At 50.5% G+C, this 26,125-nt stretch overlaps 1 protein-coding gene across 1 annotated transcript in view; it reads left to right on the top strand.

The window, feature by feature from the left end:
• FA2H (fatty acid 2-hydroxylase) overlaps positions 1–26,125 on the top strand; it is a 54,667-nt gene that overhangs the window by 5,776 nt on the left and 22,766 nt on the right. Inside the window, exon 2 of the mRNA XM_019980286.2 lies at positions 23,307–23,399. Within this exon, the coding sequence (XP_019835845.1) occupies positions 23,307–23,399 (93 nt within the window). The remainder of the gene's footprint in view (positions 1–23,306; positions 23,400–26,125) is intronic.

The following is a 26,125-nucleotide window of genomic DNA, read 5'->3' as shown; positions in this document are numbered from 1 at the left end:
AGTCACGTTGCTCTCTCCTCTGCTCTTCTGTCTCTTCTCGTTCTTGGCCTCTGATTCTCCTGCTTCCACCTCTCACTTATAAGGAACCTTGTGGTTACGCAGTGCTCCTCGCTCCCACACACACACCGGACAATCCAGGATCATCTCATCACAAAGTCCTTAGTTTAACCACACTGCACAGTCCTCCATGCCATATAAGGTAACATAGTCACGGGTTCCAGGTGTTGGGATGTAGATTTTGGAGGGAGTGCATTATCCCACCTGCTTCACCCCTTACAGTTGTTAGTGCTCAGTCTCCACCACTAGTTCCTCTTGTTCCTGGTTTCCCAGAACGGCACATAGAGCTTAAATGGAACCACACAGTGGCGTGCCCCTCGATACAGCTTTTTTCACTCAGTACTACATCTGGGAGATGATCTGTGTTGTCCTGCTGACTCCATTCCCTGCTCTGTCCTAAAGGATCCAGAGGCTATAGAAGGGAGTGGGGGATAAAGCAGACTGGTGGCTGGGGCAGACCCTTGCTCATCCTCACGGGCCTTCTGAGTCTTCTTTCAGACGTCTGCCCACTACTCCCCTGCCATGGCCAGAGCCTCGTTACACTCATTACTGCAGCAGTCCCCTGGGCAGTTCTCTCCCTCCCAGCATTCCCTGCAGCCCATGGCCTGCAAAGCTTTCCAAAGAACGTGGTTATATTACAGCAGTATTCCTAAATCTTCAGTGGCTCCCAATTGCTGCATCCACGGCTCCACACCCAGAACACTTAGTTAAATTTGGAGTTAATTCAGATAACTATCCACTCTACTTCTTCAGTCTCCTTCCTTTCCCATCTAGAGCTAGGTTTTTCCTTCTCGCACTCTCACACAGCACTTGGCCTCTACCTACATTACAGCATTCAAAATGTTCTTCCCTATTCACTGCTTTCACTGCATGTCTTATCTTCTCGACTAAATTGTAAACTCCCTGAAGACTGAAATTGCTGGACTCACCTGGGTTTCCCTGGGAGACACTAGCACCCTCGTGCCTGCCAACAGGAAGTAATAAATGTCTGAATGAATGAATGAACGAGCTGCTGAGAGCAAGGACGGCTCTCGATCGGCGTTTCCAAATGCCGAGATACGTGCCAAATTGCAAAGGAAAGCGGTGATGGCACGCACAGGATGCTTCAAGTAGTAAGATGTGGAGTCGCAAACAAACCTCTTTCCAGTTTCTTCTTTGTTAGCGGAAAGGACTGTGAGCTGATGGAAAGTATGGAGGACTATCAGGTGAGTCCCTCATTTCTGCCTTTGCCCTCAGTTTTTCATCAGCCGGAAGGAGTTGCCAAAACACCTTCCACGTGAGGCTACTGCAGTTCACTCCTACCCGAGTCCCCGGCAAGGGTACAAGTCAAAGGAACCATAGGAAATGCCGATCGAGAGCCCTGCTTGCTCTCAGCACTGTGGCTTGTAACCGTGTGTCTGTAAGTGTTTGGATGATATGTGGAGGTAGAACCCAGGTTCCTGGGTTTCCAGTTCTGTTGACTCTTCCCTGTGTCTTTTCATGCAAAACTCTCTAAAGCGTGTCATCTCCAAACTGTGATTGTCAATCATCTCTAATTCCTGCTTATCTAAAATGGGCAGAAGATTCTAACGACCTCTCTTCCCACCTGCTCTTGCCCTCTGATGGAAACCAAGCTCAGTCATAATAGTAAGGTTGGAGAATACCAAACTTGATGCTAGCAAGAGCTGTAAAGTTATCATTGAGAAGTAGAAACCTCACTCAGGATTTGTTGTTGTGAAGCCTTGCCCTAAAACACAGTTATTCAAATGCATTGTTTCTTTATTGCGATAGTATATTGCAAGGTGTTAAAACAGCAATACCAAGTAAGCAAATTTGAGGGGACTTGTTTTAATATATTTGAACTGCGATGCATACAGAATGTCTTAAGGTCCTGTTAGAAGAAAGCTAGTAGCCAAAAATTCCATTGATGTAACTACACGTGACTACACACTTAAAAGTGAGCCATGCAATCTACATCAAACGTGGCTGATAATTACCTGAATGAATTGGTCATACTTTCTCCTTTAAAACAAGTAGAATTTAAAGGGAATAGCTCTGTTCATCCTTACATGCTCAGCAGAACCTTTTTCACATTGTTTAGCATTGTGCAGTGCTCACATTTCCCTCTGGAAAATGGAACTGGAGATTTTAGTAATGGCTAGTTTTGTTTTATAAAGTCCGAATGTTAGTAGTCCATAATAACCCACTTAATTGCTAATATATAGCCCCTAGTTTTGTGTAATAATGAACTTCTATGAAACAAGATCACTTACCCACAAAAATCTAAGAAGGATCTCACATTTTTAAGTCAAGTTAAGGCCCACACTTTGAGACTGACTACCATGGAGAAATAAGGAGCAGTTAGATTTTGGCCAAAAAAAAAAAAATCTGACAGCAAAATTAGGATTGCACTTGGCTGCTTATTCTTAAATTGAGCAATAATGCATTCAAGTAGTTGTTTTAGATGTGTGGGGTTTTTTTGGACAATATGTATGAAAGCCGTGTGACATTCTAAGCTCTGCATTGGCTGTTCACAGCATGATCGTAAAGAGGGTCATTTTAGCAACAGCATTTAAGGGCTGAGGATCTCCTTTGATCCTTGGTAAACAAGCCCTTCTCTTTTGAAGGGCTTCATCCTTTGTCGATTGCCTGTGTTTCAGTGTTAAACAGCCTACATTTGCCAGATCGTTACTTGACCATGGAATTGTAACTAAAACAGTTTTCTCTCACTTTCATTGACTTCATGAAATTTTATAAGTTTTTGCATTGATTTTGAACTTTCACTTTGCAGTTGGGTTCATTTTATTACATTGTATATTGTCAGATGGTAGTAACCCCAGCTATCAGCTTGTCCCTCCTTTTCTCTGTTGTCATAATTACCTGTGAACATAGTTCATACACAAATTTAAATCACTAAAAGGAATGTGCAAAAAAATTGGGTGCCCCTCCCAACCTAGTCCCTGTGTAAACACTATCAACAATTCCTGGTGACCTCAGAGAAGCACATAAATTATTCTTTCTATTTCCCATGTAGAGGAGTTGTATGGTCAGGCTCCTTGGCAACTTGCTGCTTTTTTTTTTTTTTAACCTAATGATGTATTTTGTACTTCCTTCCACATCAGCCATGAAAGTTTTCTCCATTCAAGAACATGGGCTATCTTTCCATGTCTTTGAATCCTTTTTTATTTCCTTTATTAATGTTTTATAGTTTTCAGCATATGCGTCTTTCCTTGGTCAGGTCCTTTCCTGACATCCTTGGTCAGGTTTATTCCTGGGCTTTGTTGGGGGGAGGGGTGCAATCTTGAAAGGTATGGTCTTTTACATTCCCTTTCTGATATTTCATTGTTAATGTAAAAAAATGTAATCAACTTCTGAATGTTAATCTTGTATCCTGCTACTTTGCTGAATTCACTTATTAGCTTTTGTGTGGAGTCCTTGGGGTTTTCTGTATATAGTATCATAGTATCTGCATATAGTGGCAATTTTAGCTCTTCTCTTCCAATTTGGATACCTTTTATTTTTTTTCCTTCTCTGATTCCTGTGGCTAGGACTTCCTATACTATGTTGAATATAAACGGTGAGGGTCGGCATTCTTGTCTTGTTCCAGATTTTAGCAGGAAGCCTTTCAGCTTTTTTTCACTGTTGAGTATTGTGTTCGCTATGGGTTTGTCATAAGTGGCTTTTATTATATTGTGATATGTTACCTCTTTGCCCACTTTGATATGAGTTTTTATCATAAATGGGTATTAAATTTTGTCGAATGCTTTTTCTGTATTTATTGAGATGATCATGTGATTTTCGACTTTGTGTGGTATACTACAAGATGATCATGTGACTTTTGACTTTGTCTGTGTGGTATACTACAAGATGATCATGTGACTTTCGACTTTGTTTGTGTGGTATACTACATTGATTGACTTGCATATGTTGAACCATCTTTGTGAACTTGGGAAGAATTCCACTCAGTTGTGGGGTATATTTTTTATGTGTTGTTGGATTCAGTTTGCTAATATTTTTCTTGAGAATCTTTGCATCTATATTCATCAAAGACACTGGTCTGTAATTTTCTTGGTGGTGACTTTGCTTCGTTTTGGTATCAGGGTTATAGTGGCTTAACAGAATGCCTGTGGGAGTGTTTCCTCCCCTTCAGTTGTTTGGAAGAGCTTGAGAAGAATCGGTGTAAGTTCTTATTTGTATGTTTGGTAGAATTCTCCTGTGAAGCCATCTGGTCCTGGACTTTCGTTTGTAGGGAGTTTTTAAATTATAGATTCTATTTCACTTTTAGTGCTCCTTGTTCAAATTTTCACTTCTATGAATTACAGGAGAAAGTCTTGTAATGTGTATTTTACACGTTTCTGAACTGTTTACACCTTTTTGGTAGGCTGCCTATTCAGGTCCTTCGTCCATCTGTGTTGGATAGTTAATCTTTTCCCTATTAGTTTACGTGTGTGTGTGTGTTCACTCAGTCGTTTCTAACTCCTCGCAACCTCATAGACTTGCAGCCCGCCAGACTACTCTGTCCATGGAATTTTCCAGGCAAGAATACTGAAGCAGGTTGCCATTTCCTACTTCAGGGGATCTTCCTGACCCACGGATCGAACCTGATCCCTTGTGTCTCCTGTATTAGCAGGTGGATTCTCTGCCACCGTACCACCTGGGAAGCCCTAGTGATTTATACCGCTCTTTATATATAAAGTATATTAGCCTTTATCCATCATGCATATTACTACTTGTCTTCCAGCTCTCATTTGTCTTTTACCCTGTTTAATGTTTTTTTCCTCCATTTAAAGCTTTTAGCTTTCGTCATTCTTAGGAAGATCACCTCTACTTTATGATTTTATATATAAAAACAAAAATAGTATCCTGTTCATAGTTTTTATCCTTAATGATTCTGTTATTTGTTTGGTTTTGCTTAAATGTTTTATCTACTGGAAATGGGGGGGGTATTATAAGTGACGAAATAGAGATTATTTTGGGTTCCAAATTCTCTAAGTGACCAACTAGTTTTCCCAGTAGAGTTATGGAATAATCTATCTTTTTGCACTAACTAAGGAAAAAAAAAAACCACCTTTCCACACATTAACTCAGCCATTAAAAAGAATACATTTGAATCAGTTCTAATGAGGTGGATGAAACTGGAACCTATTACACAGAGTGAAGTAAGCCAGAAAGAAAAACACCAATACAGTATACTAACGCATATATATGGAATTTAGAAAGATGGTAACAATAACCCTGTGTACGAGACAGCAAAAGAGACACTGATGTATAGATCAGTCTTATGGACTCTGTGGGAGAGGGAGAGGATGGGGAGATTTGGGAGAATAGCATTGAAACGTATAATATCATGTATGAAACGAGTCGCCAGTCCAGGTTCGATGCACGATACTGGATGCTTGGGGCTGGTGCACTGGGACGACCCAGAGGGAGGGTATGGGGAGGGAGGAGGGAGGAGGGTTCAGGATGGGGAACACAAGTATATCAGTGGTGGATCCATTTCGATATTTGGCAAAACTAATACAATATTGTAAAGTTTAAAAATAAAATAAAATTAAAAAAAAAACTCAACATTCAAAAAACAAAGATCATGGCATCCAGTCCTATCACATCATGGCAAATAGATGGGGAAAAAGTGGAAACAGTGTCTGATTTCATATTCTTGAGATCCAAAATCAATGCAGACGGTGACTGCAGCCACGAAATTAAAAGATGCTTGCTCCTTGGGAAAGCTGTGACAAACCTAGACAGTGTTTTAAAAAGCGGAGACATCACTTTGCTGACAAAGATCCATATAGTCAAAGTTTTTCCCGTAGTCGTGTATGGATGTGAGAGCTGGACTGTTAAGAAGGCTGAGCACCGAAGAATTGATGTTTTCAAACTGTAGTGTTGGAGAAGACTCCTGAGGGTCCCTTAGACAGCAAGGAGATCCAACCAGTCAGTCCTAAAGGAGATCAGTCCCGAGTGCTCATTGGAAGGACTGATGCTGAAGCTGAACCTTCTAATACTTTGGCCACTGGATTTGAAGAGCCAGCTCACTGGAAAAGACCCTGGTGCTGGGAATGATTGAGGGCAAGAGGAGAAAGGAGCAGCAGAGGATGAGATGGTTGGATACCATCACTGACTCAATGGACATGAGTTTGAGCAAACTCAGGGAGATAGTGTAGGACAGGGAAGCCTGACGTGCTACAGTTCAAGGGGTCACAAAGAGTTGGACGTGACTTAGTGACCAAGCAATCACACAACATTCACATACATGTTTTGGACTAGTCTTTTTTTAGTATTTATGTATTTGGTTGTGCCAGGTCTTAGTTGCAGCATATGTGATCTAGTTCCCTGACCAGGGGTCAAACCTGGGCCCCCTGTGCAGAGTCTTAGCCACTCGACAACCAGAGAAGTTCCATATTTCGGTCTATTCTTGGACTCTTCTATAGTAATGAAATCACTCATTTTTTAAATTTATTTTTAATTGGAGGATAATTGCTTTACAATGTTGTGTTGGTTACTGCTGTACAGTTACACGAATCAGCCATAAGTATACATATATCCACTCCCTCTTGAACCTCCCTCCCACCCCTCTAGATGTCACAGAGTGCCTGGCTGAGCTCCCTGGAAACCACTCACTTTTTATTAGGTTTAAGGCATTAGGTTTTTCCCCCTCTTTGCTCCTCTGTTCTATTCCAGCCAGACTTCTGCTCCCACCTGCTCCACTGGAGAAAGCAAAGGGCAGGCCAAGACCTGAGAAACAGCTCTGGGTCATGTTGCCAGCCTTGGGGGAACACGGTCAAGTCTGACTTTCAGGAGCTTTGGCTGACCACCGCGCCCTGACCCTGAGGTCGTGTGGCTGGAGCAGGGGGAACGTGGCTCTGAGAAGCCCACCCCGGGCGTGGCCGCAGTCTGCACGTCCGTGGGGAGGACGTGCACACTGAGGTGCAGTGCTTGTGGAACGGCAGTGTTTCTGCAGAGACGGGGAGAGGTGTGGAGGGAGCGCGTGCAGGCAGCCTTGCCTCCGTGGCGGCGGGTCTTGTGTGTCTTCCTGCCTTGTGTCCCCAGCCTGTGGTCAGAGGAGGGCCATCAGGTCAAGTTCTGCACGTGCATGGAGGGTGAGGGAGCTCAGAGAGTCGGGGGGCACCCAGCGAGGGAACCCGCGCCTCTCTTGCAAAGCCCTGTAAATCTAAAACTTCACATCCCTCTGGTCAGGGGAACTGCATACTTATCCCCTCCAGTTTCCTTTCATCAAAGTCAAATGAGGCCTTATTAAAAGCAGATTCCTGGGACTTTTCTGGGATGACAGAAGTGTTCCATATCTTGATGTGGGCATTGGCTACAAGAAGTCATATAACTGTCAAAACATATCGTACAGTACACTTAAGATTGGTGGCTTTTTTCTATATAAAATTTATACCCAATGTTTGTTCTTTCTTTCTGTTTAAGATTTACTCATTTATTTATTTTTGGTGGCACTGGGCCCTCGTTGCTGCGTGCAGGCTTCCTCTCGGTGCGGTGATCAGGGGCTCCTCTCTAGTGCTGCACTGGCTCTCACTGTGCTGGCTTCTCTCGTCGTGGAGCGCAGGCCGTAGGCACCCGGGCTCAGTGTTGAGGCCCAGGGGCTGAGCTGCCCCAGTGCGTGTCAGGGGCTTAGCTGTCTTGCAGGCATGTAGAATCTCCCCAGACCAGGGATTGAACCCTTGTCCCCCGCATTGGCAGGTGGATTCTTAACCACTGGGACACCAGGGAAGCGCAATACCCATTTTCTTTTAAATGGAGGCAAATAACTTGCTTCTAAAGATATGACCTCATGATTGTAAGAGTTAGATGTTGGTATGCACCAGACTTTAAAAATTACTTCCCCCCATTATTTTTTTTAAGGTTTCACATATTTTGTTTCATATGTTTTGTTCAGTAAAGAAGAGAAAAATTATGCAACAAATTTTACTTAGCTTTTATTTAGCGTAGTCAGTCCCAACATTCAGCACAAAAAGAGTTTACAGAGGATAGGAAGTGCATTAATAAAAGCCAGTCTTTACCAAAAGAAAACAGAAAATATATTATTGATTCAAAATATTTTACACTTGAATGATAAACTGCAATAACTTATTTGGGGCACCTACTGATATAAGAGAAAGGAAAAGAAGAAAATACTTTAGAAGAGTTCAATCTCCATTTCCCCCCTCTTAATCATTTTACCATTAGTGGTAATTATGTATCAACTGCCATCTATGGGGTCGCACAGAGTCGGACACAACTGAAGCGACTTAGCAGCAGCCGCAGCAGAGATTAGAAATCCTGGCTCAATTAAAAGCATGGAAACTCTGACAGGTTAAAGGAATTGTCTCTGGTCATTCAAATCTTAATATCAATCATGTAAATCCTTTTTTTCTTTTTTTTTGCTGCTAGAACTGGGCACATTTGGAGCACATTGAGGGAATGCTGGTTTGGATTTTGTGGTGAGGGGATGACTTTGGAGAAAGACTCTAGGAAGCGGGGAGGTCCCAGTGTGTGTCCTGTGGGCACAGGAGCGCACCGTGACACGGAACTGGGTTTCCAAGAGCCGGGGGCCGTGAGGTTAGCAGGTGGGGCTGCAGGGTCAACGTTTTACTTAGAACTGTCCACATCCTGTGAGGTGCTGCTTTGTCCCCTGTCTTCTTCCTCTCTCAGACATAAACAGTGTTACAGAAGTGGAATCACACAGTCGTGTAGGCAGACCTGATCTTACTGTGCTTTACTGTTGCATGTCCCAGTACTGTTGTTGTTGTGTTGAAGGTTTCTGGCAACCCTGCCTCAAGGAAGTCTGTTGGCGCCTTTTTCCCAGGGGCGTCTGCTCACTTTGTGTCTCTGTGTCACGGTTTGGTAATTGTTGTGGTATTTCAAACCCTCCTCCAGCAAAAAGATGATAACTCACTGAAGGCCCAGGTGATGGGTAAGATTTTTTAGCACTAAAGTATTTTTTTAATCAAGATATACACAAAAAAGGCTTTTAAAAAGAAATAGAATGTGAATGGTAGGATCTAGGTAGTAGGGATACAGGGATTCACAGTAAGATTCTTTCACCTTGGCTGCATGTTTAAGTTTTTTCACAATAAAGTGTTGGAAAAATACTGGTAGTTGCCTCATGGACATCACCCCCAAATTCTTAAAGAATGGGTGGGAGAATCAAACAAGGTAACAGCACGTGAATGGTTACATGCAACAAGGCATCCCATTTCTAGTGATACTGTATTACTTTCTCAGAGCAGCTCTAGCAGAGTTCCATAGACTGGGTACTTAAAATAGCAGAAATTTATTCTCGCTGTTCTGTGTGTGAGAAGTCTGAAATCAAGGAGCTGGCCAGGTTGGCTCCTTCTGGAGCCTCTAAGGGGACTTACCTCTTTCTTAACTTCTGGTGGGACTGACAACCCTTGGTGTTCTTTGGCTTGTTGATACTTCACTCCAGTCTCTGCCACAGTCTCACACAGGCATTCTTCCTTGTGTCTTAAATTTGTGTCCAAATTTCCCCTCTTCCTATGAGGACACCAGTCATTCTGGACTTAGAGCCCACCCTCACCCAGTGTGACCTCATCGCAATGTGATGAATGCGAAGACACTATTTCCAAATAAAGTCACACTCACCAGGTTCTGCGTGGGCATGAACTTGACATGGGTGGCATGTGTGCATGCTTAATCGCTCAGTCGTGTCCGACTCTTTGAGACCCCATGGACTGTAGCCCACCAGGCTCCTCTGTCCATGGGATTTTCCAGGCAAGACTACTGGAGTGGGTTGCCATGCCCTCCTTCAGAGGATCTTCCTGACCCAGGGACTGAACTCGTGTCTTGTGCAGAGAGATACTATTCCTCCCAGTACAGATATCTTTAAATAACTTCTGCCACTCAGATAACCTTGATGGAAGTAAATATGATAGGCCCTGGAAATTGTGTGGTATTTCAGAAAAATGGTTCTAGTAGCAATGGAGATTCTATTTAAGACCCTTGTGAAAAGTTTGATGTTTCATTGAGGTGAAAAAATACAAATATAACTAAATTAGAAAATTAATTAAGATAATTAACAAGGAGATAGATGTGTGTGTACACACTCACACACAAATACATGTATACGGGCTTCCATGGTGACTCAGATGGTAAAGAATCTGCCTGAAATGCAGGAGACCTGGGTTCGATTCCTGAATCAGGAAGATATCCTGGAGCCAGGCATAGCAACCCATTCCGGTATTCTTGCTGGGGAAATCCCATAGACAGAGAAGCCTGGCAGGCTACAGTTCAGGGGATCACAGAGAGTCAAACATGACTGAGCAACTAACACTTTCACTTCAACAAGGAGATAGATGTATGTGTGTATATGTATATATAGTTCCATATTCTTGGGCCATTCCCCACATCTACAATATCAGAATCTCTGAAGGCAAGACCTCGAAACCTGCACTTTTAACAAGCTCCCTGTGTGCCTCAGAAGCAACATAAACTTTGCAACCCACTGTCCTAGAAGTTTAAGGGCGGAGAGTAAATGGAGAGGGGAGAGCTGGAGTCACTGAAAGTGGCTTGGTGGGCAGGTCTCGTGGGATTACTAAAGAGTCAGCATCTCAAGCTCCCAGTGTGGAGTTCAGTGCGGAGCAGCTGTGCAGTGGGTACTGCACCTGTCCCCTTCCAGGAGAGTGGGGGCGTCCGGGGACCTGTAGCTCTGGTCCAGCTCTGCGTCTCGTCAGCTACGTGACGTCGCATGAGTCAGAACACTCTCCCGGCCTTTATTTCCCCGTTCACTGCCCCACTGCAGGATTCTGTGTGGCTACAGTGAGATCATGTGAGCTCAGTAAAATGGAGCATGGAGATTAACTGACATGGGATTACAAGCCCTTTCAGCCCAGCTTCCACTAAGAAAAGGCAGGTTTCTCTTAGGCGGTGAGGAACGCGTGGTTTTAGGGTCTTAAGTTGCTATGTGCTCAGACTGTCTTGGGTCAGGCCACTTACCCCCTGTAGTTGCATGCGCGTGGCGACGTTCAGTTTCTCAGAGTTGCCTCTCCCCGCAGCGAGGGCAGGTGGGGTCTGCACTGACCTTTTGTCTCTCCAAAACGGAGGCTGGCAGCCACCCCAGTGGTCCCAGGGGCTGGTAGGGCTGCCTCCTTCTCCTTCCTCTGTTCAGCTGCAGACAGTGGTCCTGGTCTCCTCATGCCCCCGCTGAGCCTAATGCTGGGGGTAAAAAGACAACTGGTTGCTGTCCTCACAGGGCATCCCTGCCCGTGGAATGAAGGAGGAAGACAGGGCACTAAGGGTTGTGGCTAGAGCTGTAACAGAATATTCTTTGGATGGATGGATGAATAGATAGCAAATAAATTTTAGATCAGGGGCTGTAACAGAATGACAGCTGCAGCTTCTGATGGGAGTGATCAGGGAAGGCCTCTCTGGGGAGCTGGGATCTGAGGGATGAAAAGGAGCTGTCATAGTAACTGGGTAAAAAGCATTCTAGGCAGAGGAACAGCAAGTACAAGGGCCCTGGGGTATGTCAGGGTTGGAATCCAGAGGGCAGCTCTGGGGTTGCTGGGAGCGTGGCGGGCAAGGGAGATTGTGGGGTAGGGAGAGTGGAGAGGGAGCCGGAGCCTGACGTCAGGGGGGCTTGCTGGTCATTGTGGGGGCTCAGAGTGTACTCTGAGGACAGTGGGCTGCGGCATTGTAAGCGGAACACTGACACCGTCACTCTGTAGCTTGTTGGAACATTCTGGCTGCCACATGGATGGTGGCTTGAAGGGTGTCAAGAACGAAAACAGGAAGAGAGCAGAGAGGCCATCACTGTGGTCCAGATGACAGAAAGAAGTGCCCTGGACTGCACAGCCATTGGGATGGAAAGAAGTAGATAGAAATGTCTTGGAGGTAAAACCAGTAGAACTTGCTGAGGGAGTAAATGCTGGGAGTGAGGGAAAGAGAAGAGTTGAGGGTAACATCATGGCTTTGACCTGAACAATTAGGCACGTTGATTTGTGGGAATAATGAATACTGGGATGGAGGTCCAGGTTTGGGATGGCGCAGTTAAAGTTCACTGGGTCCCTGTTGGGTGTAAGAGGCCCAGGAAACACCCAGGGAGAGATTTCAAATAGTAGTTGAAGTCTGCTGTCCAGTAAGGTATCCCCGAGGCACATGTGGCAATTTAATTTTCAATGAAATAAAAATTCAGTTCCTCAGTCATACTAGCTACGTTTCAAGTGCTCAGTAGACATGTGTGGCTAGTGGCTACTATGTTGGACAGGGCGGATCTAGAACATTTCTATCATTGCAGAGAGTTCCTTTGGGCAGCATTGGTCTAAAAGCTGTGGCCCAGAGTTCCAAGGCACTTCTCTCCAGGCTGGTGGCATCCTGACTGGTGATTCCGCTCCAGGAAGCTGATGTCCCTGCCTCCTTCACCTTTGGTTCCTTCTTGTCATCTCTCCCTCTACTTGATCACACCAGATCGTGTATTCAGTGATGCCCCAACACATGGCCTTGTTGGAGAGGCACTGACCACACAGAAGGCCAAGTTGCCCTGGGGCTGTTCAAGACCTCACCCCCTGAGGGTGAGCACCATTAGCGTGATGAGTATAAATACGGTGTTTAATGAGCATAAAACTGGGAGTGTAGGCTATAACTCGTGAAGAGGTACTAGTTCTAGAGCTCACTGTGTGGACTTGGCTAATTTAAGAAACATGCAGTGGATTTGGAAGTTGTCAGGTCAGATGAGGGTGGAAAAGAAAACAGGTTTAGAGTTAGACAGTCTTGTGTTCTCGAACTAACCGTATCACTGGAGATAAGCCAGTCAACCTCTGTGTACATCAGCGTCCTCATCTGTAAATGGGGAAAAATTCCATGCCTGGCAGGGAGAGGGGAAATTGCTTGAATCAGTAAAAAGAAGTAATGGGTTTAAGACAGGGTTTTTTTTTTTATTATTATTATTGCTTTGTTTATAAAATAGCTCAGTGACTTGTATCGTTTCTGGCAATATAATCTTTTGCCATTTTGTAAACAGAGGAGAACAGCAGTGTTTTTCTTTCTTAAATTATTAGATTATAATAGGCACATTTTGAAATCTTGCCTCTGGGATAGTGATATCTGAGGTTATTTGTAAATCCATGGTCTTGCTTCTCTTTTAATAAAACAGCAAAATAGTATTTTGAGGTTAATCCTTACAGAAAGGAGTGTTACATCTGAAATTGGTTTTTTATATAAGTTGGGTCAGTGAGCAGATAACATATTTTAGATGGCTTAAGCGTGTCTTCCCTGTGGGTAACACATTCTGTCAGCCTACCTGAGGTGCTTTGAGGTCTCGGACTTGAGAGACCACAGTCTAGAAATGTCCCGTCGAATCTACAAAAGGCTGAGCTTGAGCAGCTTGTCTCCTGTATTTGCTGATGCTGCTCCTCAGAGCTGGGGCTCTTGGTCCCACCCATCCGACCACTACAGGAGAGGCAGGTTCGGCACGACAGGACCCAGGAGGTGCCTCTTGGTGACTTCCTGGAAATGGTGCCCTCATCTGAGCAGAAGTGATCTGCGTGGATGCAGACGGTCCATATCAGGACTTGGTAGAGAGTCAAGTTAGTAGCCCAGAGACTTGTGGGACACTGTCGTGAGTCTGGGGTGGTAATTTAGTACTTTCAATCCACTCTCCCCCTTTCCTGATGTCTTGGAATGCCCACCTATGCTGGCTCCTGCTTCTGGTGACAGGGCTGCTGGTGACGTCATCCAAGGGGCTCATTTCACAGTTAGGAGCCATGGTGACGTCATCCAAGGGGGTCATTTCACAGTTAGGAGCCATGCGGGGTCACAGCACTGCTGAAACGGACGTCAGGGATGCGTGGAGGCTGGGAGCCATGCGGGGCCACAGCACTGCTGAAATGGACGTCAGGGATGCGTGGAGGCTGGGAGCCATGCGGGGTCACAGCACTGCTGAAACGGACGTCAGGGATGCGTGGAGGCTGGGAGCCATGCGGGGCCACAGCACTGCTGAAATGGACGTCAGGGATGCGTGGAGGCTGGGAGCCATGCGGGGTCACAGCACTGCTGAAACGGATGTCAGGGATGCGTGGAGGCTGGGAGCCATGCGGGGCCACAGCACTGCTGAAACGGATGTCAGGGATGCGTGGAGGCTGGGAGCCATGCGGGGCCACAGCACTGCTGAAATGGACGTCAGGGATGCGTGGAGGCTGGGAGCCATGCGGGGCCACAGCACTGCTGAAATGGACGTCAGGGATGCGTGGAGGCTGGGAGCCATGCGGGGTCACAGCACTGCTGAAACGGACGTCAGGGATGCGTGGAGGCTGGGACAGTCTTGTCCACATCCCCAAAGCTCCTGAGTGGAGGCATGAGGCATACCTCCGGACGCGCTTCCTACCCCTGCTCATCGCCTCTTCTCCTTTGGCCGGGCAGGCAGCCTGTGGCTGTGCTCTGGGGCTTCTGTGGCCTGTCATCTGCCAGGCCTGGTTTCGGTTTGGGTTTTGGGTTTTTGCGCATCAGGGGTTTGTTATAATGTCCTCAAGCTCGGGTAGGCCACAGGGCCTGGCTTCTGATTTCGACTTCATCACTCGGCAGCCTCCTGGGGATGGAAGCAAACAGGTCCTGCCGTCTTCATTTTTGCCCCCAAGTTCCTGGTGACAAAAACAAATGGGCTCCGGGGACGCTGCTCCCTGGGGACCGCGGGGCGGGGCTCGTTAACACAGGCTTCTCCTGGGCCGCCCCTTGGTGCAGCCGCGGTCCCCCTTCTCCCAGGGCCCGCCTGGCCCACCTACGCCCAGGTATCGTGAGACACCTGGACCCCCAGTACCCGCTGGGCCCCCAGGGAGTGGGGCAGAGCTGGACACAGGACCTGGGGCACCATCCCATTTCCAAAAAGAGTTTTCAGGCCAAGCCCAGGCTGCAGGATAAAAGGCCGTCTGTCTGCCCCGCGGTGCCCAGCCCCGGCCTTCCCGAACAACACCCCTTTATGCGGCGCCCCCGCCCGCCGCACACAGCCTCCTTTCAGCGCCTCTGTGGTCGGCTTGTTTGTGTGCCCCACACAGTGCAGGCTTTCTGCTGCTCTTCTCTCTGCTCTCCCCCTCACGCACCCTCCAAGCACACCCTCTCTGGGGACAGTCTGGGGCTCGGGCGCGGGGTTGGGGGGCCCACGGCAGGGGCTCGGAGCATCCCGGTGAGTCCCCCCTGGCGGGGACACGGTGAGCACATGGAGGCCGTCAGTGAGGACAGCTGGAAGCAGCTTCCAGGCCAATGCTCCCAGCAGCCGTTGGCGAGCCCTTAGATCAGTGACTGGGTCCTCTGTGCCTCAGTTTCCCTCGTGCGGGAAACACGTCCTCAGGGAGAATTGTGTTGATGGCTGTGAACCGACGGCCACACGCACAGGTGGGACTGGCCCTCGCTGGGAAGCGGGTGCCGATGGAAGCCGCGCAAACTGTGGTGGGTGTGGGGCTGGCCAAGTAGGCCGAGGTCTACGTCAGAGAGAATTGCAGTCCGCTGGAGCCCCAGGCCAGCCTGCCACCCCAACATAGCGTTCCACGTGCTGGAGCGAGACCGCTCAGGCCCTGAAGAAGGGGATCACAGCCCCCCTGGCTCTACACGGGGCCTGTGGGCTGGGGAGGGGGTACCCGAATGCCCACCCTCCAGGGGCCTGGCAGAGGGCTGTGCTGATTGCAAGGCCCCGGCGTCTGCTGCAGCCTTGGGTCCCATTCCCACGTTTCCTTGATCACCTCCATCATCTGCTCTCACTCCCCCTCGGACTCATTCTCCTTCTGGGGCCCTGGGTCAAACCCAGGGGAAACTGGTCCAGGCCTTTGATTTGCTTGCTGGTGCTGCTGCAGTGTAGTCCGCAGACCAGGTGGCTGGGGCAATAGGAGTTGGCGTGTCAGTTCCGGAGGCCAGAGCTCTGAGGTGTGGTGGGCTGGGCTTGTCGCGAGGGCTGTGAGGGAGACCATCCCAGGCTGCTCCCTGGCTGCGGCTGGTTGGTTGGCAAGCTTTGGAGGCCTGGGCTTGCAGGTGCTTGGCCCTGACTCTTCACAGGGTGCTCTCCAGGGTGTGTGCTCTTTCCACATTTCACCTTTCTGAATGGGCACCAGGCATGCTGGGTTAGGGCCCACCCGAATCACTTCGTCTCAACGACTTTCAGATAAGGCCACGTTCTGATGTGCTGGGGGTTAGGATGTCAGCACGGGAGTTTGGAGGTGGGCTGGGCATGGGGAGGACCAGGTCAGGCCTCTCAGGGGAGAGAGACCCTGGAGGCGCATCCTTCGTGCCCGGCCACATCTCCCCTGCAGTCGCTTCACCCCCATGGGTTCATCTCCTTTCCAGGCATCATGAGGGGGAAGAGGGGTGGTGAAAGTCAGAATCCCTGGCCTGCTTCCGCTTCCTGGCCCCCTCTTTTCCTTGGACCCGATCCACTCACCTAGACTGGATGGAGGGTGAGGCCCAGTTGCCATCCACTGAACTTCACAGGGCTCTGCTCCCCCCAGAGCCAGTCTGTCACCAACCCACTGTGGGCCTTGGCAGAGCGGGGTGGGCACACTTGGACGCCCTCTGGGTTCCCAGGGGACAGAAGCCTTGCTCTTCTCGTCCACACCCATCCTTCCCTGCGGCTCCCCCGGGGCGGGAGGGCTGAGCTCCCCCAGGTGCTGCAGACGGGCAGGCCAAGGGCTGTGCTTGGGTTCAGACACATTAGTTTGGCCCACATCATTCATTTTAAATGTGAGGCAGATTTTTAAATTCTGGAGATTTCAGAGAGAAATCTAGTTTTTCAGCTTTTCTTAGAAATCAGAAGGTCTGAGCACTGGGCCCCATCTTAATCTGACCTGGACCTAAGTCAGGGCTGCCCCCTTCCCGTGGGGGCGACCCCTGCAGGTTGCTGCAGTGCCCACCCTCCCCTGCCGCCTTCCCCATACCACGACCACAAGACAGCGACCACCGATGACTGCGCGTGTCACATTTCTTTTTTTTCCCTCTGTACCACTGTCTCCAGCAAAAGGGCTCCTCACGGTTTTGCTTGTTTTTTTGTTTCTTGGTGCCTCTTGTTTTAAGAAAAATGGGAGCGAGCATCTTTCCTCATAAAAGTGAAGAGTATTCCTGTGTGTTTCATTACAAACAATGTGAGTCTGATTCATGTGCCACACTCTGCCTGCTTTGCTCATGGGTGGCACCTGCCCAGCGTCTGAGGAGAGCAGGAACTTGGGGTGCCCTTGCCAGAGAGAAGCATTTCTTGTTCCAAGAGGAAGACCCTGAGGTCACAGAGCAGGTCGATGAGGGATCTGGACCTAGAGCTTGGTCTCTGCAGTAGAGTGAATCTGCAGGGCCTGGACTGGGTGGCTGACCCTGGACTCTTCTTCCTCAAGGCTGCCTCCCTGAGAGGCAGGCGTGTTGGAAGAAGTGGCTGGAACTTCAGGGAGCCGGAAGGGAACCATTCCTGGGTCCCCTGTGAGCTCAGGTCTGAACTCAGTTTATGGGAGAGGAGGTGGCGGCCCAGGGAGCCTTGGAGAGTGGGGGGTGCTGTCTGCAAGAGCGTCCCCGTGAGACAGAAGCAGGGGCCTGAGCTGGCCCAGGAGGACAGCGCAGTCCATGGGCAGCTGAGAGTGGCTGCACTGGGAGAAACCACACCGGTGCTGACGTCTCACTGACCTCTCTCCCTGTGGCCTGGGAGGCCTGAAGGAGCTCAGGGCCCCCCTTCCACATTGCCTAGCATGTCCAGTGGATTCCAGGTGGGGGTGGGCAGTGCCGCCTACCCAGTCTCCTTAGTGGGGCATACTTACCTCCCCCCTCCCCCGTTAGCCATCCTGCCTGCCGGGACCCCCGGAGCCTAACCAGGCCACCGTCTACGCACAGCGTCCCATTCAGGACACATTTGCGCGCTGACCCCGTGCCAGCAGCCGAGGGCCCAGCAGGGAGCGGGGCATCAGGGTCTCTACCCTCGTGGGGCTTGCACTCTGGCTTGGGAGGCAGTCCCCACAAGAGGCACAGCAAAGCAACATTTTTTCAGCCCCTGAACGACTTTGCTGAGCTCACCAGCTCCTCACAAACAGCCTTGGGCCTGACCATAACATGTGCTTCTAGCCAGATCTGCCGCCTGCCTTCCCAGGGTGGAATGCTCAGAGCTCTATCCTTCCTACCCTGGGACAGTCTGGAGTCACTCGGGTAGACCCTCCAGGAAAGCTGTCATCGGGCACAGGTGTCAAGCCTCACCTGTCAGCACGCGGGCTGATCATTCTTACAAAAGCCACTGTGTGTCTGACTTCAGAGCTATTCACTTCCCTTCCCCAAAGTCTGCGGCTATGCGGTCTGCTGGCAGGACCCAGAACAACGTCCTAAACCTGGAAAAGTGCGCAAGTATTCTTCACTTGCTCATGCTTTTTGGTTAAGGCTTTTTGGTTTTAAGGCTTGCTTCCAGGATCAGGAGAGTCTGTTAAATAATGCATTGTGGAAGTTTCTAAGAAATTTTTTTAGAGGCCTTTTAAAGTCTGAGTTGTACCTCAGTCCCTAGGAATGACCTTTACACACTTCTGATTCATGTTTGGTGTTTGACCGTGGAATTCAAGGCTGAGCCCAGCTCACCTATAAAATAAACACAGAGTCCAGGAAGTCTGGAAGGCATGGCCCAGATCAGTGTATGTGGTGCGATGTGATGGCTCCCGGAAGGACTTCCTTCCTGGAACACCCACCCCCTGCCCTGATTCGCATAGGAGCAGCCCAAGTTGGAACGGGAGACCTTTTGAAAACTCACAACTAGACTCTGGAAAAAGAGTCAACTAGAGGATATGACTGAGCAACTTGACTTTCACTTTTCACTTTCATGCATTGGAGGAGGAAATGGCAACCCACTCCAGTGTTCTTGCCTGGAGAATCCCAGTGACAGCGGTGCCTGGTGGGCTGCCGTCTCTGGGATCGCAGAGTCGGACACGACTGAAGCGACTTAGCAGCAGCAGCAGCAGCAGAGGACACTTCCTTGTCCCTGAGGGCATTTCTGCTCCTGGCAGTTCCCATGTGCTGTTTGCTCTGGCTCTCCTTGAAATCTCCTCCCATATTAGAGCCGTGTACAATCCTATGGTTAATAAACCTGGGCTCCTCCCAGGGAGGGCTGTGGTCCAGATGAGGCCACCCGGAAAGCACCTTGCTCATGCCCGCCTGGGATCTGCCGGCTGAAAGCATCCCACTCACGACAAGGCTGCCTTGCGCCTCCACGACCTTCGGGCTGTGCTTACCTGGGGCTGGGACGGCAGGAGGCGGCAGGAAGACAGGAGGAGGCAGCTTTTCCTGCCACTTCCCCCTCTCCCCACCTTTCGGGGCAGCCCTAGACGGGCGCTAGGGCAGGATCCAAGGGCAGCGTGACTGCCTGGGGCCGGGGAGGCAGATGGGAGCCCGCGCTGAGCAGGACCTGGGGCCCTCCCGCCTTCTCCCTCATTTCACCTGAAGTATTTCCAGCCGAACACCAGCAGCAGCAAAGTACCCTGAAGGTTCTGTTTTCATTTTCAGCCAACATCTGTCAGTGAAACTAGATTTTCAGTAATTTGTTAAGAAAACCTTAGAGCTGGAACAAAGAGTGCCTTTGATCCACTTCCTGTTACACAGAGATTAGACCCTCGTGAACCGAGCAAACAATGACGTACAATTAATGCTAACAGAACAAAAATTTAGGTTGTCATTTTTCTTCATTAATAAATATTTTTAAATGGAATCTTATTTTAAATTATTATCATTTAATCCTCATGTGAAGTTGCCAGATGACCTTCCTCGGGAAGAACTGCCTTTTATGCTGCAAGGGTGTATTTTCTACCTACTTCTTTCATTTATGAAACGCTGCTAATGATAATTTTTTTGAAAAAATACTTTTTTTAAAATACATCTTATTTTGGCAAAATAAGCTTGTCATTTCATATCAGACTAATGTAGTTTCAGTTCTCTTCACGTCTGTCCCATGGACTGGGGCAAAGGGCACTGAGGATGATATACGGCTCAGGTTACTGGGATTCGGCCCTTGTGTCTGGGCACCGGCCCACCCAGCCTGGGCGGCATCCTCAGGTGGTGTGTTAAGCGTCCTGCGCCACATCGATTCCAGGCAGGCGTGCTCACACCATTCGATTTGCATTTCCAAGGAGCAGGAGCCTTGTGGAAGTTCAGGGCTCCACCCAGTAACATAGCCAGGGTCCCCTGCGACCCATGCTGCGACTCAGAGGTCTGGAATCTCAGGGGATCGTGACTGGGTTGCAGAGAGCCAACACCAAAACATGGTTCACTCTAGAAACATGAATGGAGCATGAAGTACGCTCAGGCGCCCACCCCAGGTGCCTAGGAGAGGGAAACAGTAGTTTCCTGCCCTGTTGGGATCGGTTGCACCATTGGACAGGCTCGATCATGGCCCACACATGCAAAAACAACACGAGGCAGAAGATTACAACTACCAACCGAGGCGGTGGGACACATGAAAGTGGGTTTTGTTTTGTTTTTTTCCTAAGTTGGAAAATGAAGACATCATTTCTGGCCAGACTGGTTAGGCAAAAAAAATATGGTGGTCAGGAAAATGTTCCCGAGCCCAACTGCAGGCTCCGCTTTCTCATTAACTATGGTCTGCTTCATGCCTTGGTCCTCTCACCTGTCAAGTAGGAAGAATAATCATGCCTCTCTCATTCAGTTGTTATGAAGATGAAAGGGCTGGGCTCATGGTAAGGCTTCGTGCACATTAACCATTGTTGTCATGATAGGTAGGATGACATTTGAGGAGAAAAATGCAAGGCAAAAGGCAACTCATCCCTATTGCTGAAGGGAAAAGTCTGGGTTAATTCAAGGACATACGGGAGAAGAGTTTGGAAATAATGAGGGAAAGATGTGAAATACAGGGAAGTCAAGGACAAGCCAACCTGCAGAGGATACTAGTGTGGTCACTCTTAGGAAAGTGGTCAGAGGATCAGACAATCTTGTCAGCCTTTGGGAACATCCTCCCTGGGATAAGGAGCAGGACCAGTGTTAGAGACAGGGACGTTGCAGAGTCTTCTGAGCTGATGCGTGGGTGGCACGCTGCAGATGTTCAGACACCTGTCTGTGGATGAGTCAGTGAGGGCAGTGGGTGTGGATGAGATCCACGTAGGAGGGGAAACGACCATAGTGATGCTCACTGACACCGCCAGCCCCTGAAGAGGAGGCAGTTATGGAGCCAGGGCTTCCATCCCTGCAAACTCCCCTCGATGACCCCATTTCTTAGGGTCCCTCTGATTTCCATTGCCTCGTGCCCTCCTGTTCATCACCATTCCAGGCATCCCAGTCTTCCTCACAGTGAACAGGTTTGCAGGTCCGAATCACCTCCAGGCCACACCAGCTCTCAACACATGCCAGCAGCAGCAGTCTGTTTAAAAAAAAAAAAACAAACAACTTCAGGTGGCCAGAAGTTAGATGAGATGAGATGGTGGTCAGAGTGCTGATGGGAGCTCTGTTCCCATGGCCTGAAATAGGACGTTCCATGACGGGGAGGCACGGGCCTTGTTGTGTGCTGTCCGCATCCCCAATCACACCCACCTTGGAGGAGGAACAGGAACCAGTCATTATGCGTAGAGACCCTATTATGTCCTGAGAGAATCTTAGGGAAAAGCAGATGGCAGTGGTCTGTTCTCGGGTGTATATATAAGCTACCAGGTGAAAACAGCCTGTACAGTCCTAGAGGGCAAGAGCCAGAAGTTGTCCCTGAATACTGCGGCTGCTGAGCAGAGGGAAGACTTCCCCAAGGCCTCCGTGAGCAGAAGCACGGGATGGGTAGATGAGTGTTGTGTCCAGTACTGGTAAACGGACACCCTTCCTTCTGCTTCCGGGGGTTGTTTCGAGGCACATGCCCTAGATAGACCTGTGTCTGCCACTCAGGGATGTCTGAAAAGTGTAGCGCAGACAAAAAAATCACACGCTGATTCAAATGATAACCCCTTCTCTGCTTGGGATGGGCGGACCCCAAGACAAGCCTTTTGTGGAGAGAGATGGATGGAGTTGGAGTGAGTGAGTGGGGTTGGGGTGCAGAGAAGGATTCGATCACCCTACTTAAGAAAAGACCTGGAGGGACCGGGAGACAGGAGCTATCCGGGAGGGAGAGAACCATGGTTAGAGGCGCTCGAGGGTGTTTTGAGGATAGCACAAAATTGAAAGGGACAAGATTATTATATGACATTTTTATATTGGATAGTTAGGGAATTTCATTGTATGAAATACTATAAAATTCTCTCTGTCCTCAAGAGATCTTCAGAGATGCTTTAAAAAAAAAAAAAGAATTCAAATATTAACGTGGTGACACAAATTAAAAATACTGAGATACCCAGACCAAGACAGGATCACAAAAGCCCCTTTTACTTGATTGTACGTGGGTTTTTCCAGTAAACGACAGCATCACTGTTGCCATCAGGTTCTGTCAGTTCATTTGGAAGCGAAAATACAAGAATCGTAACAGCAGAAACCCCAACTGGCTGCTCAAGCAGTCTTCTCAGCTTCTTGCAATTCCCCAACCTCTCAGGCCCCCTTCCCCATGGCCCCCAGCCCCACGCCTTCCTTTGGTCTCAGGGACTCAGAGGACAGGCCTCTCCTACTGGCGAGGGCTCGCCCCACCCTTCCTGTAGGGAAATGTGCTCCGCGCCTACGTGCCAGCCAGCCCTCTCCGACTCACCCCACATGACATCAGGGCCAGTTGGGAGCATGTGAGTTTCCAGGTACATTCCATTTCCTCCTTTCTCTGCCTCTGCACCCTTTGCGTTTGACCTTGAGGCCATTTGGGCTCTCCTCTGCCAGCCCCGCCCCGTGTCCAGCTGCTGACCCACACCTGGGAGTTCCTGGAGGGCTGGTCCGTGTGCCCTGTGGGCTCTCCTTCTGCGGGCATGTGGCCCTAGATGCCCACCTGTGGCTCACCAGCCCTGTAGACTCACCAGGAAAACAGACACGGTGTGTCATCATCAGGTGTGACCTGGCAAGCCTTCTGGGTGCCACCCTGCGACTCTTGGCCTGGCAACTGCCAGGAGCCTGGGGAGGGGCTGGCAGGGCTCCCCTGGGCCAGAACATTCCCCCTGACGGCTCTCGTTTCCTTCCAGTCTCTTGGCCAGCTTCTCTTCTCCCATGGATCTTTCTGCCTCTTGCTTTAGTGTGTGTTTCTAAGGAGAAGACGAGTGTCGGGAATAAGACCGCCCACTCAGTGCTAACCCGCTCTCCAGTGCGCTCAGGACCCTCTATTTCCGCCCACCCTGCCCCGCACTGTGCTCCCACGCTCGGCAAGGGCCGCGCGGGCTCTCTTCCCTTGCCGCCATCGGTAATCTGCTCTTGTCTTCATTCCCCAGGGTCCCGTGGAGAATGGGCCTGTAGCCTCTGCGAGCACTCAGAAGACAGACCCTGTGATGGAGCCAAAGCTCAAGGCGGTGGACTGGGAAAAGGTAGCGGGCACGGGGCAGGGCGGGGTGGCACCTGGGGCTCGAGGGGCCAAGGAGAGGGGGCGTGGAGCCACCAGCATGGCTGGTCATGATGAGGGTAGACGAGGACCCGGGGACAGGCGCCAACAGCTCACGAGCTTGACCTGAGGCAGTAAACTCAGCCCACCGTGGTGGTGGGTCCCTGGAAACCACATGCAAGGTCTGGCTGCAAAGACCCCAGAGGGAGGTCCCCCACCGGGATCCCTGAAGCTGAGAAGGGCCCGAGGATGAGGCAGACACGCCCAGCTTGACCAGTGCACGAGGCAGAGCGGCCCAGGCGCTGGTGACCACTGGCAGGAGGCCGGGATGGGCGGGAGCCCTCTGCATCAGGCGGGTGCGGAGCCCAGCCCCTCGCTTCTCTCGGCGCTCGCTCGCAGACCAGCATCCGGCCCTGGTTAGGCGCACCCATGTGCTGGTCAGGGGCTCCTGGAGGGGCTGGGTGGTCGCCAGTGGCGGTGGAGCCAAGACGTGCGGGGTGGCATTGCCCGGGGGTGCAGGAGGGAAGGCAATGGCACCCCACTCCAGTACTCTTGCCTGGAAAATCCCATGGACGGAGGAGCCTGGTGGGCTGCAGTCCATGGGGTCGCTAAGAGTCGGACACGACTGAGCGCCTTCACTTTCCCTTTTCACTTTCATGCATTGGAGAAGGAAATGGCAACCCACTCCAGTGTTCTTGCCTGGAGAATCCCAGGGACAGCGGGGCCTGGTGGGCTGCCGTCTATGGGGTCGCACAGAGTCGGACACGACTGAAGTGACTTAGCAGCAGCAGCAGCAGCAGCAGCAGCAGCAGCAGCAGGAGGGAAACAGACTGGGTGCACTTGCCTCCAGCCTGTTTCCTGGGACTTGCCCGCTGTCATCTTGGCATCTCCTCCTGGAATAGACGCAAGTGTTTATGTCCATACATGTTCCCAACCCGTGCTCGACACTGGGAACTAAAGATGGGCAGGACAGGCCGCTGCCTTCAAAGAGCTCAGTTTGGTGAGGAGGGCAGATCTCCCCCAGAACGTGTTATTACAGTGTGAGGAGATGCGAGGAGCACACCCAAGGAGCACAGCTGGCCGGAGGGGCCCACTGGTGGTTTGCCATCTGGCCGGGACTCCGGAGGCCCTGACCCCAGGGGCCCAGAGATGGCATTGGCACTGCCTCTGGGGAAGCCCATCAGCCCAGGGCAAAGGCACTTGTGCGTCCTTCGATGGAGAGTCCAGGACAAGTGGCCCTGTGCCCCGTTCCCTTCAAGGAGGCCTGCGACCAAAAGCGGGGTCGAGGGCAGGATGTTCCCAGAGGACCCACTGGACCTGTCTCCTGACCCTGACGCCAGACTCAGGCACGACTGCTCATCGCCCAGGCCGGGGCAGAGGATGGGGTTCTCGGTACCAATGGCTGGCTTCTCTGGAAGCTCTGGGGCTCTGGGCTTGCTCTGACGTGACGAAGATGGTGGGGGAGACAGCCAGTGTGAAGAGACAAGGGCTTCAAGCTAGTGAGGTCAGGACCTGGGCTTGAGAGAAGAGGTGCTACAGTGGGAGCCGAGGAGGCTGTGGATGAGGCAGGACGGGGCGGGGAAGCCACAGCACATCCGGCTCTGCGCTCGGTGGGCGGTGCTCAGAGGACCCCATGGAGGGGGCCCTGGGCCAGCGCGTGGGGCTTGGCTTAGGGACTGAATGTCGGAAGGAAAGCACCCTCTAGAGAGCTGACCGGGCCTGGGGTGGGTGGCCAGAAAGAATCGCCCTAGAAGGGAGGGGGCTGTCACATGAGCCTGGCTAAGGATGGGCAGATCACAGCCCTGTGCTGGAGAGGGGTCCTCCCGGTGTCCCTGGGCTCCCCTAGCCTGAGGCAGGGAGTCACGTCCCCTAGGCCTGTCTCGCCACCCCTGCCCCCATCGAGGTGAAGACAGCCCCCGCTCCCGTCCCCCAGGCCCAGCCCCTGGCCCCTCGCCAGCATGCCCAGGTCACACCTGACTCACGCACCCCGCCTCTGTCTGTCTCTCTCTTGCACACACTTTCTCTCTTCCTCCTGTCCCTCTTCCTGCGTCCCTGGGCTGAGAGAGGGGGACAAGGACTGGGGCGCAAGAGGCTGTGGAGACCCGCTGCGAGCAATGGGGGGTCAGCTTCGTGCCTCCCCCAGGCACCGAGAAGACCAAGCTCAAGGAGCTCACTTCCCAGGGAGAACGAACTGTCGACCTACCGTGTGGTCCGTCCCAGCCCTTCTGGGAGATCCCCATCTGTTTCTGACCCAGTCCAGGGGCCTCGAGGAATTCTCGAGAGAGGTGAAAAGGGCAGGAGGTGTGTTGAAGCCAGGGATCTGGGGTGGACTTGCCAAAGCTAACCCTTCATGCTAAGGAAGGGCGTCTCGGGTCGCCTGGCCCGGCCACCCGGCCCTGGAAGCTGGGGACAGAGTCAGCCATGCTGAGAAGAATGAGGGGAACAGGGATGGGGTGCTGAGGCATCGGGTAAAGATTCTGAAAGGAAAGGGCCAGGAAGCAAGCCCAGCAGGCCCTGCCCTGCTTAGAGCTGCAGCATCATCTGGCTTTCAAGCTCTGCCTGAGGTTTTATTGGAATTATTTTTAAATCATACCTTCCGTCACCTGTTGGGCAGGAACCCAGGTTTCCCTGTGGGACAAGATACCAGGTAAGCTCCTCACGTCACACTGTGTCCTGCACAGCTCCCTGTTTCCTCCCCGGTAAGGCCTGTGT

This window comes from Bos indicus, chromosome 18 (assembly GCF_029378745.1).
Source record: "Bos indicus isolate NIAB-ARS_2022 breed Sahiwal x Tharparkar chromosome 18, NIAB-ARS_B.indTharparkar_mat_pri_1.0, whole genome shotgun sequence".
Lineage (NCBI taxonomy): Eukaryota > Metazoa > Chordata > Mammalia > Artiodactyla > Bovidae > Bos > Bos indicus.
This window is presented reverse-complemented; position numbering and strand designations above follow the sequence as displayed.